At 52.9% G+C, this 14,872-nt stretch overlaps 1 protein-coding gene across 1 annotated transcript in view; it reads left to right on the forward strand.

Moving 5' to 3' along the window:
- Window positions 1-339: 339 nt before the first annotated feature.
- Window positions 340-14,872, forward strand: part of KCNK12 (potassium two pore domain channel subfamily K member 12) — a 46,853-nt gene continuing 32,320 nt past the window's right edge. The window contains exon 1 of the mRNA XM_058551291.1: window positions 340-1,311. Within this exon, the coding sequence (XP_058407274.1) occupies window positions 921-1,311 (391 nt within the window). The 5' untranslated portion in view covers window positions 340-920. The remainder of the gene's footprint in view (window positions 1,312-14,872) is intronic.

Below are 14,872 nucleotides of genomic sequence, written 5' to 3' on the forward strand. Positions count from 1 at the left end.
GGGGGACCCGCGTCCTACGGCCCCCAGACCCGGAGACCGCAAGGCACCAAAGTTGAGCAAAGTTTGGCGGCAGCTTGAAGATTAGGGAGGGATTCCGGAGCCGAAGCACAGGAAGAGGCCGGACCCGGTTCCCCAGCGGGGTGGTAGCCAGCACCGCAATCCGGACACCTGCTTGGGCGGCCCGCATTAGTGCCGCTAGAACGACTGGGAGGCGTCGCAGGAGCCAACTCCCCACCCCTTCCCTCCCTTCCTTACTCCCCCTCGCCAATACCCCGCCCCGGGCGCCGGTGACTCCGCCTCCCCGTGCAGGGCGGCTCTCCGGCTGGAGCTGGAAAGGGAGCGCTTCCCTGGACTCGGCTCGGTTCTGAGGCTCCGAAGCCGACGCCGCTAGCTCAGGCCCGGGGGCGGGAGCTGGACTGCCCGCGCAGCCTGCGCCTGGGAGCCGCCGAGCCGGGAACGCCTCATGGGACGCCCCCGGGGGCTCTCTTCATGCCCTGCTGCCGCGTCCCAGTCCTAGGCGCCCGGGCTTCACAGCCCGCCCTGCCCGCAGCCCGCGGCCTGTCTGGAGAGGAGTATGAGGCCCGGGGCCCCGCGGACGCCGGCCGTAGGGCGGCAGGGGCCTAGCTTCAGACCCCTGCGCCCGAGGGCGGCGGGTGAGGAGCCGCGGGAGCCAGCGAGGCGTCGGGGCGCGAAGAGGACCGCCCCAGCCCGGGCGCCCGAAGGGCCGCGGGACCCGTGTGCGGCCTGAGCGCCGACGAGGAGGCCGAGGCGCCCCGCCGTCGGGCTCTGGCGAAGGCGGCGAGGGGCTCCGCGGCGGCCCCCGACCCCTGGCCACCATCCTCACGCTTCTGCTCCCGCGGGGGGGATGTCGCGGCCCAGGCTCCGAGCGCCACCCCGGCCCCGGGGCTGAGCTCCGGACCATGTCCTCCCGCAGCCCCCGGCCCCCGCCCCGCCGCTGCCGCCGCCGCCTGCCGCGCCCCTCCTGCTGCTGCTGCTGCTGCCGCCGCTCGCACCTCAACGAGGACACGGGCCGCTTCGTGCTGCTGGCGGCGCTCATCGGCCTCTACCTGGTGGCGGGCGCCACAGTCTTCTCGGCGCTCGAGAGCCCGGGCGAGGCGGAGGCGCGGGCGCGCTGGGGCGCCACGCTGCGCAACTTCAGCGCCGCGCACGGCGTGGCCGAGCCGGAGCTGCGCGCCTTCCTCCGGCACTACGAGGCCGCGCTGGCCGCCGGCGTCCGGGCCGACGCGCTGCGCCCGCGCTGGGACTTCCCCGGCGCCTTCTACTTCGTGGGCACCGTGGTGTCGACTATAGGTGAGCGGCGCGCCCCGCGCGTCTTTCCTCTCCGCGCCTTTCATCTGCCGCCCTTTCCACTGCTGGGCGGCTCGGCCCGCGTCCGTCCGCTCCCCGCTTTCCTTCTAATGCCCCGTTGCCTACTTTCGTCTCGCCCTCTCCTCTCCGCCCGTCCTCGTCCTCCTGCCCCTTCTCTTAACTGGCTTTGGGCGCGGGAGCAGACCTGAGAGGCCCATCTCTGGCGCTCACCCCGCGATGAGTCGCCTGGCAGTGAGGCAGAATGGGGAGAACCCTAACCAGGCGCTGGGCAGCCCCGGGGTCGCCCGCGCTCCACCTGCCAGCTCCATGACCTAACCTCTGTGCGCCTCCGTTTTCTCCTCTATAACAGTACTTGTGAGAATATGTGTCAAGGGCCTACTGCTTCCTTCCTATTCCCCACGACCCCCTGGGCCTCAGTTTCCTCATCCAGATAATTTGGAAAGTCTTCTTCCCCTCCACTCACAGCGTTCTTCTCTCCTTCTTTTGCTCTCTTCTTTTTTTACCACGCATTTCCCCTCAGCGTCCCCTAGCGCTTTTACACTGGGAAGGGCGACCACTTTCCCCAGAATCTCTTTCCTAGATCTCCTTTCCACCCTCTTCTTCCACAGTCTACACTGTCCCCTCCCCAAAGAAAATCTCGTTAGACTTGGAGGCCAGGACTTCAGGCGCTCTTGTTCTGGGCCCTCCTTGGTTTTCTTCCCCTTCTCCCCCTACTCCCCTCCCAACTAGCCTTCCAATTTTTTGACCTTTCTTCTTTGTTACTTTGCCATCTTTTCCAGCCAATAGTGGGGCACCAAGGGGTAGCTTGGGGGAGTGGAGTGTAGTTTCTCTATACTTTCCATCGTCCCTTCTCCCTATTTTTGGTATAAACAGTTCATGGTTTTGCAACCTTACCAAAAATGCTGTGTAAATACTCCTTGAAGCCCCCCACTTCTCCCACCTTCACCCCTCCTCTGAGCCTCTCCTGTAGAGATTCTGGAGCCACCACTGCTCCCCACTCCACCCCTTCCCTCTCTTCTTTTCCTCTCACCCATTTTCCCCATCCCACCCTTTCCCTGGGCCCTGGGTGTCATGTGAAACAGACCTCCTCCCCAGTTACTGTACAGAGTACACAATAAATACAAGATTTTCACTTTGGCAAGACTTTGTGTGTGTCCCATCCACTCCTGCTTCAACTCTCAGGGTGGGAGAAGGCACTTGGCTGGTCATACCTCTCGTCAACCCAAGGCACTGTTCCCTGGTGGTAGTTTTGGAGGAGGGGGTTGGATTCACTGGGCTGAGAAGTGAGGGATGTCACACCTTCTGTGGGTGGGTTCTGGACTGGTTTGGTATGCCAGCTTAGAGACAGGAGCATGGACTAGCTGATCAGTGTAAGCCATTGCAGATGGCTGCTGGGAGGCAGAGAGAAAGACTGCATCTATGTGCAGGATATGAGCAGCTAGAGATGTCTTTCTGAGTGCATATGTATAGTCTACGAAAGGGCTTGCTTTCCTTCAGTGATTTTTCATGTGTCATGCTTGATCTGATTATTTTAAATAGAAAAGGCAAATATGGCCCAAGTCCAAAGTACACACAAATTGGATAAAAATACGCTGTAAAAGCTATATCATGTTGTTATGGTGATTGAAGATATAAAATGACCCCCTCAAAAAATCCCCTTTTAAGAACTGCATCAAGTTGCCATAGCAACTAGAGTTTTTTTTAAGTGCATTAAAAGTACTAAGGATGCTTAGTCCTGGAGGATGACATCATGTATTCATAGCTCATTATTGATTTGTGCTCTTCCTCTTGAAAACACACCCTTTTGCTCTCTTCCACCTAGAGGCACACCTGAGCATATATTGGGCAGCCACAGCATTTGTCTCCCTGTGACGTGCTCTGGGTTTGGCTTCCTGGTGGAACCCGCAGGCTAACGGGGAAGATGTGAGCAATGTCCTCTTCCCCTACAGTCCATGAGTCCATCCAGATGGGGCCCCATTCCATTGACCTGTGGTCTCCATGCCTCTCTGATGAGCTCCCATCAGTTTCTTCATTCACTACCCAGCCTTCGCTTCTAAAGCTCTCAGCTCTTTGCACAAAATCAAGTCAGCGTGTTGGCAAATTGTTACAAGCCCTAGCCTTTAATCTACTGACAGGATTGGTCATTCTTTAGTCAAGTGGAAAGAAACTATGTTCTCTCTCTTGATTTGTGTTTTCGGATGTGGGCAAGCAGTGTAGGAGGGCTACACTGAAGTGTGTGGCTGTGTTGCAAATGATCCAACAGATTGTTTCCAAGATCTGCTGCAGGGAGACATTCATCTCTGAGGGGAGCTGCACTCAGGGGCCAGAACTCGCCCTTTGCAGGGGTGCCAAGACAGCCACATGAGTAGAGGAGTCTCTGTCAGTTATCCACCTGCTATTGTGGTCTCGGGCAGTGGTTCAAATTGGTCACTTTTGTCAGTCAGATAAGTTCTGCTGAATCCCCAAGTAGCATGATTGTCATTTCAGCCTTCTCTTGCAAAATATACTTGGATGAAATTTCAGTAAAGACCTACATATGTCAGTTTCTCTTCTGCTTACATAGTTCCTTTCCCTCAAATGTCCTGAGTCTTCAGGACAATTATTATTATTATTATTATTGGTGCTTTTATGGATTCAGCAGCTCAGGGAGCCAAAACTCTGTCCAAAATGGGCAGTCAGGGTTGTCTATCTGCTACTTCATCCAGTGAAGAGGAAAATTAGCATGCGCTCAGTTTTTTTTGATCAGTGACTATCACAGTGTGTATGGTCTATACAGCAGTGTAGACATTTCTTTTTTGTGCTGTGTAGACCAAGCTAAAAGATTCATCTAGACTTTAATATAGAAAACCCTTCCTCCATTCATTCCATAAATATGATGTGTTGTGTATGTCAGGCCCAGTGCTATATTTTGAAAGGTTAAAGCATATTCCAACATGGGCAGTTGGATTGCAGCATTTATGGGCACCACATCTTGGCTGTCCTCACTAAAGATGATTAGAACAAGAAGGGGACCCTTGGTCCAATACCATGTGGCACAGAGTGTTAAGGGACTTGTCTCAGGTCACAGTTAATTATGTGTTCAGCCAGGCCCAGAATCCAAGTTATGCAATGTTTGTTCTACCAATTTTTTGCATATAATTGGTGGACACTTTCTTGTTTGAGATTGAGGTATTTAATAATGGGTGTGTGCCTGTCTGTCTGAGTGTGTGTGTGTGACACCAGGGCAGGGTTGGGCAGGAGGACTGGTCTGTTGGTCAGGCCAACAACTGATTAAGTCCAGAGAAAGCTTGAAGGATCAGGCATATCTTAGAGGTCATACAGACTAGAAGCATCTGGCAGGTCTTAGACGGCTGGGAAGGCAAGAGCCAGTACCAAGAAGGTCAGAGACAGGAGCACTAGCAAGTAGGAGACATTCTGGTAAACTCTGGTCCAACGACAGAAGCCACTTGCTCTCCACCTTCTTTTGCACCTGTGTGTGTGTGTGCACGCGTGTAGGGGAGGGGGAGAGGGGGCAGGAATAGGCCTTCAGCTAGAGGGAGACATAGAAGAAAAGTTCAAGCGTGGCTGTGTGTACTCAGGGTGAGATGGAACATGATGAGGAGATGGAATGTTTGTCCTGACATTTGGCTTGAACAGGGCCCCATATCCAGAACTAGGCAGTTTGCAATTGTGTAGACACACATGTGTGTCCACACGACACAGACCCAGCAGAAAAATTTGCCAGTGATGGTTCAGCCGTGGTTGAGGCTGTATAGAAAGTCAATCTGAATAGCTCAGGCAAAATAAAAATCCACTTTGTGGTCTAAATTATTCATATTGATTGCTTACACTGAACTGAAATCCTGGGTAATTATTATTTCTCCCATTTATGCTATGTGACGTATTCCCAAGGGGTTGAAATCAAGTTTGCTTTAATGTGAATGCATCCGTTTATTCATTCTTCCATTTAACAGAATCTGAGACAAGCATAACTCAGCATAGATGCATATGTGGCTTTGGCATGTCATTATCTGCATCTCCTGTGATTACATGAACTCCTAAAGATAAAGACAGTGGCTTGTGCTCTTTTAATACTTGGAGGCAGTGGTCTAGCTCAAAGATATTCAAACAATCCAAAGAGTATTAATCCATCATTTCACATCCTAAAGGACGTTTTATTGGTTTTCTTTGAAAAGATTAAAAGGAGACTCTCCACTGGGGCTTTAATTATGCAACTGCTGTCAGATTTACACATAGGGAAGAACATATTTAAAAATCTTTCTCAAATGGCAGCTTGATATAAACAGAAATATTTTTGCTTCCTTTTATTAGGTTTTCTGGCAGCGTATTTTAGCTATAAAGCTAAAACCATGCCGCTATAGACGGGATGGTGTAGGTATGCGAGTTGTCACTTTTGGCACTGCATAATTTAGCCTGCTACTTTCAGAATTAGGCACACTTAATTATTCAACTGCGAGATTAGTAACAAGTCCTAACTTTTTCCTCTTTTTTAACATAGATTTTTTAAAATGTTCCTACTTCAAAGGAAACTAAGACATTATAAGACCAAAATGTCGCTACCACATTTACACTCAGTTTTCTTCTAACATATATGTAATCCGGCTGGAGTGGTTCTGATACCAGGAGTGAAATGCATTGCCCAGAAGGAGAGGAGCACCCTTCCTCACTTATTTCCCTCACTTATTTCCCTCCCTGAAAGATGATGCTAGGACAACTTTGAAGGATATTTAGGAAAAAAATACAGCATTAGATTTGAAGCTCTAGATGGCGAGCTGGAAATGCATTCTCATTCATTGCTCCGTCCTCAGCGCCCAGCGCTGAACCCAGCACACAGTAAACACTCAGTGACTATTTATCCAGTGAATATAAGTCACTCATAATACAACTGCCCTAACACAACTCTTCATTTGTTCAGGTTCCCCTGCAGTTCTTTGTCCTACCTGTTGTAGAGAAAAGAAAGGGAACTAACTGATCTGTGCTGAGCTGCTTCCCTTTTGTTAACATTTTATCTTCAATGTTGTTTCCACGTAGCCTTCACATACCAATTTTAGTGGGTGCATAATATTCCATCTAGTTGATGTTCTATAATTAACTACCCCTGTTGCTGGGTAGCTGGGTGGTTCCCTGTTTGGGGCTATTTTGAGTAATGCCACAGTGATCATTTTTATGCAGATGGCCTTTTCTTTCTGTAATATCTCCTTGGGTTGAATTCCCAGTGGTGAACTTGCTGAGTCAGTGGATACTGCTGTCTTCATGGCTCTTGTGGCTGGCCCCTTGGGAGTGAGGGACTGTCTGGTCTCTCCCGAGCTGAGCCTCCACCTCTACAAAGTCTAGCAGAGATTGGACAGCTATCCAGCTAAGTGTTCCATGGAAACAGGCCACAGATCCACTTGGTTTTCTCCAGGATTGCACTCAGTCCCAGAGACTGAGCCGCCCCCTGAACAAGGCTGTGGCCTCAGCGTCTTCAGCCTCCCTTGCTTTACTGAGAGACGCTTCCTTTGGGAAGTTTTGGGTGAGTGGAGAAGGGCAGGAAGAAGAAAGAGATGGAAGTAGCCGCCAGGCCATCAAAAACTGAGGGTGTGAGGGAGTACCTGGACCGTCTTCCCTCCTATGCCCTACACTCCCAGGGATGGTCTGCCGCCACTCCTGGGCCCAGCCAGCTGGAGGAGAGCATTTTTCCCCTTGGTCCTGACTGTGCCCAAGGGCCCCAGCCTGGAACAGCCCAGAACTATGCCACATGGAGCAAAGATCTGCCCCTAAAGTATTCCAGCTGGATAGCACCATAAAAATCCTCCAGAACTTTCCCTAAGCACATAAACCATTTTGTCAACAAAAGCCAACAAGCAGCCCATTTTAGAAACAGACAGTAGCAGAGCCACTCTAACTGAGGGTAGGAGCTGGAGCCCTGCCCAGTGGGCCTCCCCTTGGATGCCATGCACTCTCCAAAGGCTTCTCTGAGGAGCCCTAGAGCTCCTCCAAGACCAACTGATGATGGATAACTTAGCCTTGTTCTTCCTTTTACATAAGGTTCAGAGAGGGAGAGAGGTTGCCCGAGGTTACACAGCAAGTCAGAGGGGCATTTGCAGAGAGCTGGAGCTCACTCAGAACCTCCCTGTGTGGATTCTGAGGTTCTTGACCTCAAGGCTTGAGCTGTCACCCTGCCTGGAAGAGTTTCCTGAATACTGCTGAAGCTCGCTCGCTCTCTCTCTCTTTCTCTCTCTTAGACACACACACACACACACACACACACACACACACACACAGCCCAAATGATGGGACAAGTAGAGAACCAGAACCAGCCGTGGTTCTTCTGAGCAGGTACCAGGCTTCCCAGAAGGGTAAGCGGTAAGCTGTACATGAAGGAGAAGAGGGACGAGCTTGTGGAGAGGAGGGTAGAGCATCTGAAGGGCAGCACGGAAGTCCATTGCCTTGGAGGTGTCCTCCAGGGAAAAGTGCCTGCTCGATCTGACGGTGGTGGTGGAGTGTTAGGCCCGTGTTTGAAGGTGGAGTTCAGGGCCCCCACCCCCATCAGCTGCAGTCGGCCTCTCCTTGTCCTTGCATGGCTGCCTCAGGTTCAGAGGAGCCAGGAGACAGAGGAAAAGGCCGTTATGTTCCTGTGGTCACCCCCAGCCCCAGGTCTTCCCCTAGTCTCCCAGCCCTGCCCTTGCTCCTGCCCAGCTCCACTGACTTGCCCAGGATCAAGGGCTGGGACAGGGGCTGCCAGCCAGCAAACCAGAATGTGTGTGGGGCTGAGGTGGGCCCGCTGGGCAGTCTCAGCCTCTGACCCCACCTGGGGGCAGTGACAGGATTTCTATGCTGGGAAGTCTGGGGAAGTGGAGGATCTTGAGGCTAGGAAGACGTAGGACTTTCCATGGGATTGAGAAAAGCCTTTGCACAGTACAGGGGAGGTGCTGGGAGAGAGTGGAGAGAGAACTGGAGCCCTTTGGCCCTCACCCCAAGCCAGCTCTTGGCTACCACCACTGCTGTCAGGCTCTGGCCCCAGGAAGTGCTATCCTAAACCCTGCCATCCCTAGCCAACCTCTAGGTCTAGTTCTTCCTCAGGGATCTAGGCCTCCTCTTCCAGCCACTGGTGGCTACGGTGGAGGATGCTCTGGACCCTGTCTGTGAGTGTCACCTCCTCCCTGGGCTTGGGCAACCCCAGCTCACAGCTATGTACTAGCTCATTAGCAGGTCAGGGGTGACTGGTGTGCCTGGGCCCTTGAAGGATCCAGCTCTGGGGGACTCACTCCATCAGCTTCCCCCAGATCCCAGAGGATTCATCCCAGGTGACCCTGGGATGGAACTTCCAGAATCTTGTGATTTCAAGTTTTATGGTGTCTGGATACCATGTCGTTATACTCATAGTAACAGACAGAGCAGACCAGGAAGGGAGGGTAGAACAGAGCGGTGCTTCTCAAACTGTAAAGTGCCTGTGAATCACCGGGCTCTTGTCAGAATGCAGCTTTCTGTTCAGTAGGTGTGGGCGGGACCTGAGCCTCTGCATCCCTCACAATCTCTCAGTGATACCCACGTCATGGGTTCCCAGTAGCCAAGGTGTAGAGGAGCAGTGGCAAATCAGGGACTGGTGGCCTAGACCCAGCTCTGCCACTCACGGGCTGCGTGGCTTTGGGCAAGACACGTCACCACCTGGTACCTCAGTTTCTCCATTCCTGAAAGGAGGGAGTTCCCAGAGTCCCTGGGGTCACTTCCAGCTCTGATGTTCTTGTGTCCGGGGGGACTGTCGGCTCACGTTCTCCCAGCGCAGTTGAGTGTAGACTGAACACACCAGCTCTGCAGCCTGCTTGCTTGGGTTCAAGTTCTGGTTCTGCCACTGACAAGCCGTGTGCTCCTAGTGAGCAGATGTTCCTCTCTGTGCCTCGGTTTCCTCTGTAAAGCGAGGGTAACGAAGGTTCCTGCCCCACGGGGTTACTTTAAGGACTGAGTGAGCTGACTCCCGTGGCTGGGAAGCCCTCGGTAAGCATCAGCTGCCCGGAGCTGGGCCAGCCCCATTGGCAGGCCCTGCACTGCCTCACCGGACAGGAGGGAAACCGAGGCACTGCTCGTCCCCTGCAGCTCCCCCGGCCACACCACTCTGTGCACAGCCCACTGGGTCTCAGCCACCCCTGCAGTGCGGCATCTGCCACACTGTCATTGGCTTCTGTCTCTGGGGTGTGTTGCTGTCCTGCACTGTTAGATAACTAGCCCGAGAGGGTGCTTTTTAAATGTATTTTCATTGGTCCCTCAACTAGGATGTCTTAATAATTCCTCACGTATGTGTGCTCTTTAATCTTTTTAAAGAACATATTTGGCGAATAATTAATCATGTGACTAAGTGCTGGGATAGACCAGTGTCTATCTGGTGCTTCTCTGTTCCCCACTCCCAGAACAGAGCCCTAGGAAGCCACCTCCCGCCCCCGCTCCTGCTTTCCCAGGTGGGCTGGGGCCTCCTTGGCAGTGCTTGGGCTTAGGGGGGGTCATGGAGCTGAGACCAGCAGAGAGGCCAGAGGTGGCTGAGGCCAGGCCTGCCACACTTCTGTGAGGCGGGTCTGGTGTTGGGACTGCAGGTGGAGGCTGCTGGAGGATGGCACTGCGGCAAACAGCCCCATTGTGGGTGGGAGCCCGGGTGCTGCTCCAGGGCCCCAGGTCCAAACTTCACCCTCCACCCTCCGCCTTGGGACTACCACAGCTCCTGTGACAGGTGGAAGAAGCATTCCCGGTGAGAGGCCTCCTGGGGCAGGACAGGGGTGGTGCAGGGCCCACCAGCATCTCCCCTGTCCAGACTCTACCATGCGAGCAGCCAGGGCCTTTGTTCATGGGAGCAAGAGGGATAACTGAAGCATCACTGGTCTCACTGATTGTCTTCCCCACACACACGTGTCGTGCTTGCCAGTTTACTGTGTTTTCATGCAGGTTTACTCAGGAATCTCCCCAAAACCCTAGGACAGCAAAGAGGATGCTATTAACCCATTTCATAGATGAAGAGAGAGGCTCAGAGAGGTTAAGCAACTTGCCTGGGGTCATATAGCAAGTGAGTCAATGGCAGGACAGAGGATTCAGGGCTCCTGACTGCCCAGCATCCTCTCTGCTACCCAAGCTGTGCACTACCACAGAGGGGGAGCATCACGGCCCAGGCTGGGGTCTGCTGGGTGGTGGGGGCGGAGGAAGAGAATATGAGGAGGTGTCAGCAAGGGCTGAAGCACAGTTGAGGGACTTAGATTTGGCTGTGCTGTGCTCCTTGCAGCCCCAGTGGCCACACTGAACCAAGGGCTGCCTGCTTTCCATCCTTCACAGCCCTGGCCTGTGAGGGAGGCTGCCAGGCAGATGAGAGAGGGTAGACGAGCATGGTGCTGTGTGCAGAGCTCACTACAACTTGGGGAGCTTGTATTGAAGGGGCTGTGGAGGCCCATTGCACCAAGCTCCTGCCCAGAAACGGGACCCATGACCTGAAGGCCCTCAGCCTTGCACTTGGGAAAGCAGCAGTGGACACAGAGAGACAGGAACAGAAAACCAAATAACCAGAAGGTCTGCACTTGAGCACACCAGCCAGGAAAGTCTGGGGACCTGGCCAACTTGGGACAGGGCCTCCTGAGGGCCAGTTTGTTTGCAAGAGCCTCTGCCCGAGGTCACGTCCTGGAGGCAAACCTGCCCAGATATTAGGGGAATGCATGAAACCAGCACCTGCCAGTGCACCCGCTCTCTAGCCACTTTTCGCTTCTTCTGGCCATCCCCCTTCCACCCCAGCCCCTCCCACCCTCCCCCACTGCCACCCCTGAACTCCAGGCACTTCAAGCTTCCAGGCCATTGCTCATCTTCTCTCCACTTGGAAGGCCCTTCTCTTTCTCTCCATTTTCTACCGAGTGAACTGGGTCTTCAAGGCCCAGCTCAAACGGGGCCACTAGGGCGAGACCCTCTAAGAAGTCCCTCTTACTGTCCCCGGATGTGTGGTCATTATTGGTGTCTATGCCAGTTTCCCTGGTAATAATGCAAGCTCTGTTCAGTGGGGTAAGGTCTGTCAAAAGCTGGCGCAGGACCCAGCACACAGTAGGTATCAGAAATTCCTTTCTTCTTCTTCCGGGTCAGGAGCTGTCTTAGTGGTGTTTGTCACTGCTACAATTAATAACAATAATAGCCATAAAGGCAGCAGCCATGCGTTGAATGACTACTATGAAGTGGGCACTGTGTCTGGAGATGGAGATAATTAAAGCAAAAAAGTAGTTTCTATAAATCATGGAGCATAATGCTTGGCACAAAGTAAGTGATTAATCAATGTATATTGAGTGGATGGAATAAATAAATGAGTGTGAGTAACTGAAAACCTTGGACTGCTGGAAATAATATAAAAAGAATGGAAAAACCTGGGCCCAGGCTGGGCTCCAGGAACCTACCAGCGCCTCCCTCTCCCTCCCTGTCCCTGGAGCCGGAGGGGTTGGCTGTGCGCTGGCCCCTCTGCTGGGCCAATGGTTTAACGACCGCTTAGCGGCTGGCAGGTGTGCGGCCGGCAGCCAGCTCATTCTGGCTGGGGCTCCCCTGGCTGAGAGCGCTGTCTCCGTGGCTCTCTGAGTCAGCTTGGTCCTTTTCCTACCCTGCCTGGGGCCCAGCAGAATCCTTGGCATGAAACAACACCCGATGATTCTGAGCCTCAGCTGCTGTCGCCCCAGGAGTGGTGGGGAAAGTTCAGTCCTACGTAGGCAGGCCAGGCTTCTGGTCCCAGCTCTCCCACAGACTCAGATTCCCCATCTGGCCCCGGCTTTAGCTGCAGCCCGGGGCCATAGGGAGGCCATGCTGCATTCTACCTCTTAGCCCAGTGGTGCCACCTTCTCCCTCACCTGCGCATGGCATACCTCTTAGAAACCAGATGTTAGTTCACAAATTGGACATAAGTTTTATCAGCAACTAAATGCAATTCCATAAACCAGGAAAAGCCACCCCTACCCACACAGCCCAGCACTATCACATTGTCTCCAAAAATACCTGGGGAGGCTTTTATTGGAATTGGGTGTCCCAGCTTTCTGGCAAGTTACAGTTGAGATAAACACAAACCCCAAATCACACTCCGTGTGACTTCTTCCTAATCCTTTCCAAATGGCCACGATCTCATTGCCTGCTGCCCAGTGTTCTGAATTCTGAGTGCCTTGTGGTGAGCTGCTCAAACCAGGACCTGCCAGAAACGCTGCAGGGACAGCCTGGGCCGAGAGGGAAAGGAAAACGCAAAACTCTGCCCGTGTTGAGTTTGTTGGCATCTCCTATGGGGCAGGGCGCATCTGGGAGACCATGCAGTTTTCGATTGTTGGATTCTATTTTCAAGTGGAGGGCGAGAAAGGAAGGCTGAGGTGGCACTGAGCCAGTTCTGAGCGAGGTCTGGAGGCCCTGGGCGGCAGGCAGGGAAGAGGACCCTGCCTTTGTCAGCACCGGAGTGGAGCTGCAGGGCCTGACCCTCCCTGCACCCAGGAACCTCCCTCTTCTGTTCTCTCCATATCTCCCAGTGCCTGCCACAGGGCTTGGCACATGGGAGGGGCTGCAGGAATATTTGTGGAATGAATGGCTGTTTCCAAGATTCTCAACTCCACCTAGGCACCAGTTTAAGAAAAAGTAAAATATGAAAATTCCCACTTACAAATCAGATGATGATTCACCTGCTAAAAGAAAGCTTCAGTGTGCTAAGGGATTCGCTCCGGGGCTTCTGTAAGTAGCCAGGCACCCCAGTGCATTAAAGTGAGATGCAACATGCAGCCCTTGTGTCAGGAACCCAGCAGCTGCATAAAGTCCCCTTTACTGCCGTTGCCACTTTCACACAAGCCTCAATCCCTAAGGCAGCACAGTCCCTAATGTCAAGGGATCGTGGTCAAATTAGTGAGCAATGCACACGACCCAGTGGGCAATTCAGAAGCGAATATGACAAGAGCTGAAGTGGGAAGTGCGCCTGTACTGACTGGGGTTGTATGGGCTGCGGGAACAGTCCAGCAGACTGGCTGTATGCCTAACGTACAGAAAGTGCCTTACAGAGCTGCTGGATATGCACCGTTCAGCTGGGCAGGTGGGTATCGTTCATGTCTCCATTTGAAGAAATCTGCATCACCAGGAGACTGTTTGCAGTGCAGTACTGTGGTTAGGGAAAGGTGCTGAGGGCCCTGGTTCTGGGTTTGAATTTCAGTTCTGTCATTCCTAACACGGTTGCTAAGGCACGTCTCCTGCTTATTCACTGAAGAAGTCTGGCTCGCTGCCTTCCTCTCCAGCCCTCTTCAGTCTCCCATGCATGGCCCATCCAAGACCCCGGGGCTCACATTCCTTGACCATCTCATCCACAACAATATTTTTCTCCATCCCACTCCAGCAGGTACTCTGTTCTACCTCTGTCCTTGCTATGACCAGTAACTGCACTACCCTCAAAGTTTTTGACTCCAAACATCTCTCCTTCTGACCACCGTCTCCTATCTTTCTAGCTCTCCTCCTCTACTGCCCCAATATAATAATTCTGGGACCTCAAGACCTGTAGTCTCCTACTCTTATGTTTCCATCATCTTGTTTGGGCCCTCACTTCTTTTCTAATCCAGCTTAGATTTACTCCTTCTGCAAGGACCCTTAACTTCCTTGCCCCTCTCTCCCTATGCTGTACCCCTGTCCTCACTCTGCCACCATCAAAATGCCAGCTTTCCACCTAGTCTTCACCTGCACCCAAGCAGCTGAATGTAGCTGGAGAACACCATGCAAAGATGCTGACTGGCCCAACTTTAAATCAGTGACCCTGGGTACCAGCTGGACACTCCAACCGGCAGGCCCTCCTACTACCTTCCTACTGAGTCAGTTCACCGCTTACCCCCCTCTCCCCACCTCCAGCCCCCCATATCCCTCACTCTCTGCTCACACTTCATTGAGAAAATAAAAGTAATCAGACAGAGACTCTTACCTTCACACCCTCAAATCCACTCATTATGTGGAGCTGCTTTTGCTCTTATGACAGCAGATGAATTGGCCACTTTCAGAGGCCTGCCTCACTGGGTCCCATCTCCTCTAACTTTCTCAAGGACTCTGTTCCTGCCATTACCCACCCTCGTGCTTTGTCAGTTTATCCTCCAACAGTATGCCAACATGCTGTATTTTATTCCTTCTTCATAGACCCCCTCCTGACCCCAGCATCGCCTTCCATCTATCTCCCCATTTCTCTGTTCCCCTTTGTAGGAAAACTCAAAAAAGTAGTCAACATCTTTCTTTCTCCTCTCCTTTCTCTCCTGGATCCACATCAATCAAGAGTCCACCCCACCTTTCCACTGAGTCTGCTCTTGTAAGGTCCCCAGTGGCCTCCTTCCTGCAAATCCAGTGATGCCTTCCTTGTCCTCGTCTTACTCATCATCTCAGCAACATTTGACATGGATGACCATTCCTTATTCTTGAAATCCTCTTTTCTCTTGGCTTCTGGAACACCACATTCTTCTTAATCCTCACTGGCTGGTGTCCTCAGTTTCCTTTGCTGGATCCCCTCCCCTGTGTGACCTCTCATTGTTGGAGGGCCCCATGCTCATTCCTCAGACCCTTTTCTTGAGACTCT

The sequence above is a fragment of the Diceros bicornis genome, chromosome 12 (genome assembly GCF_020826845.1).
Source record: "Diceros bicornis minor isolate mBicDic1 chromosome 12, mDicBic1.mat.cur, whole genome shotgun sequence".
Classification (NCBI taxonomy): domain Eukaryota; kingdom Metazoa; phylum Chordata; class Mammalia; order Perissodactyla; family Rhinocerotidae; genus Diceros; species Diceros bicornis.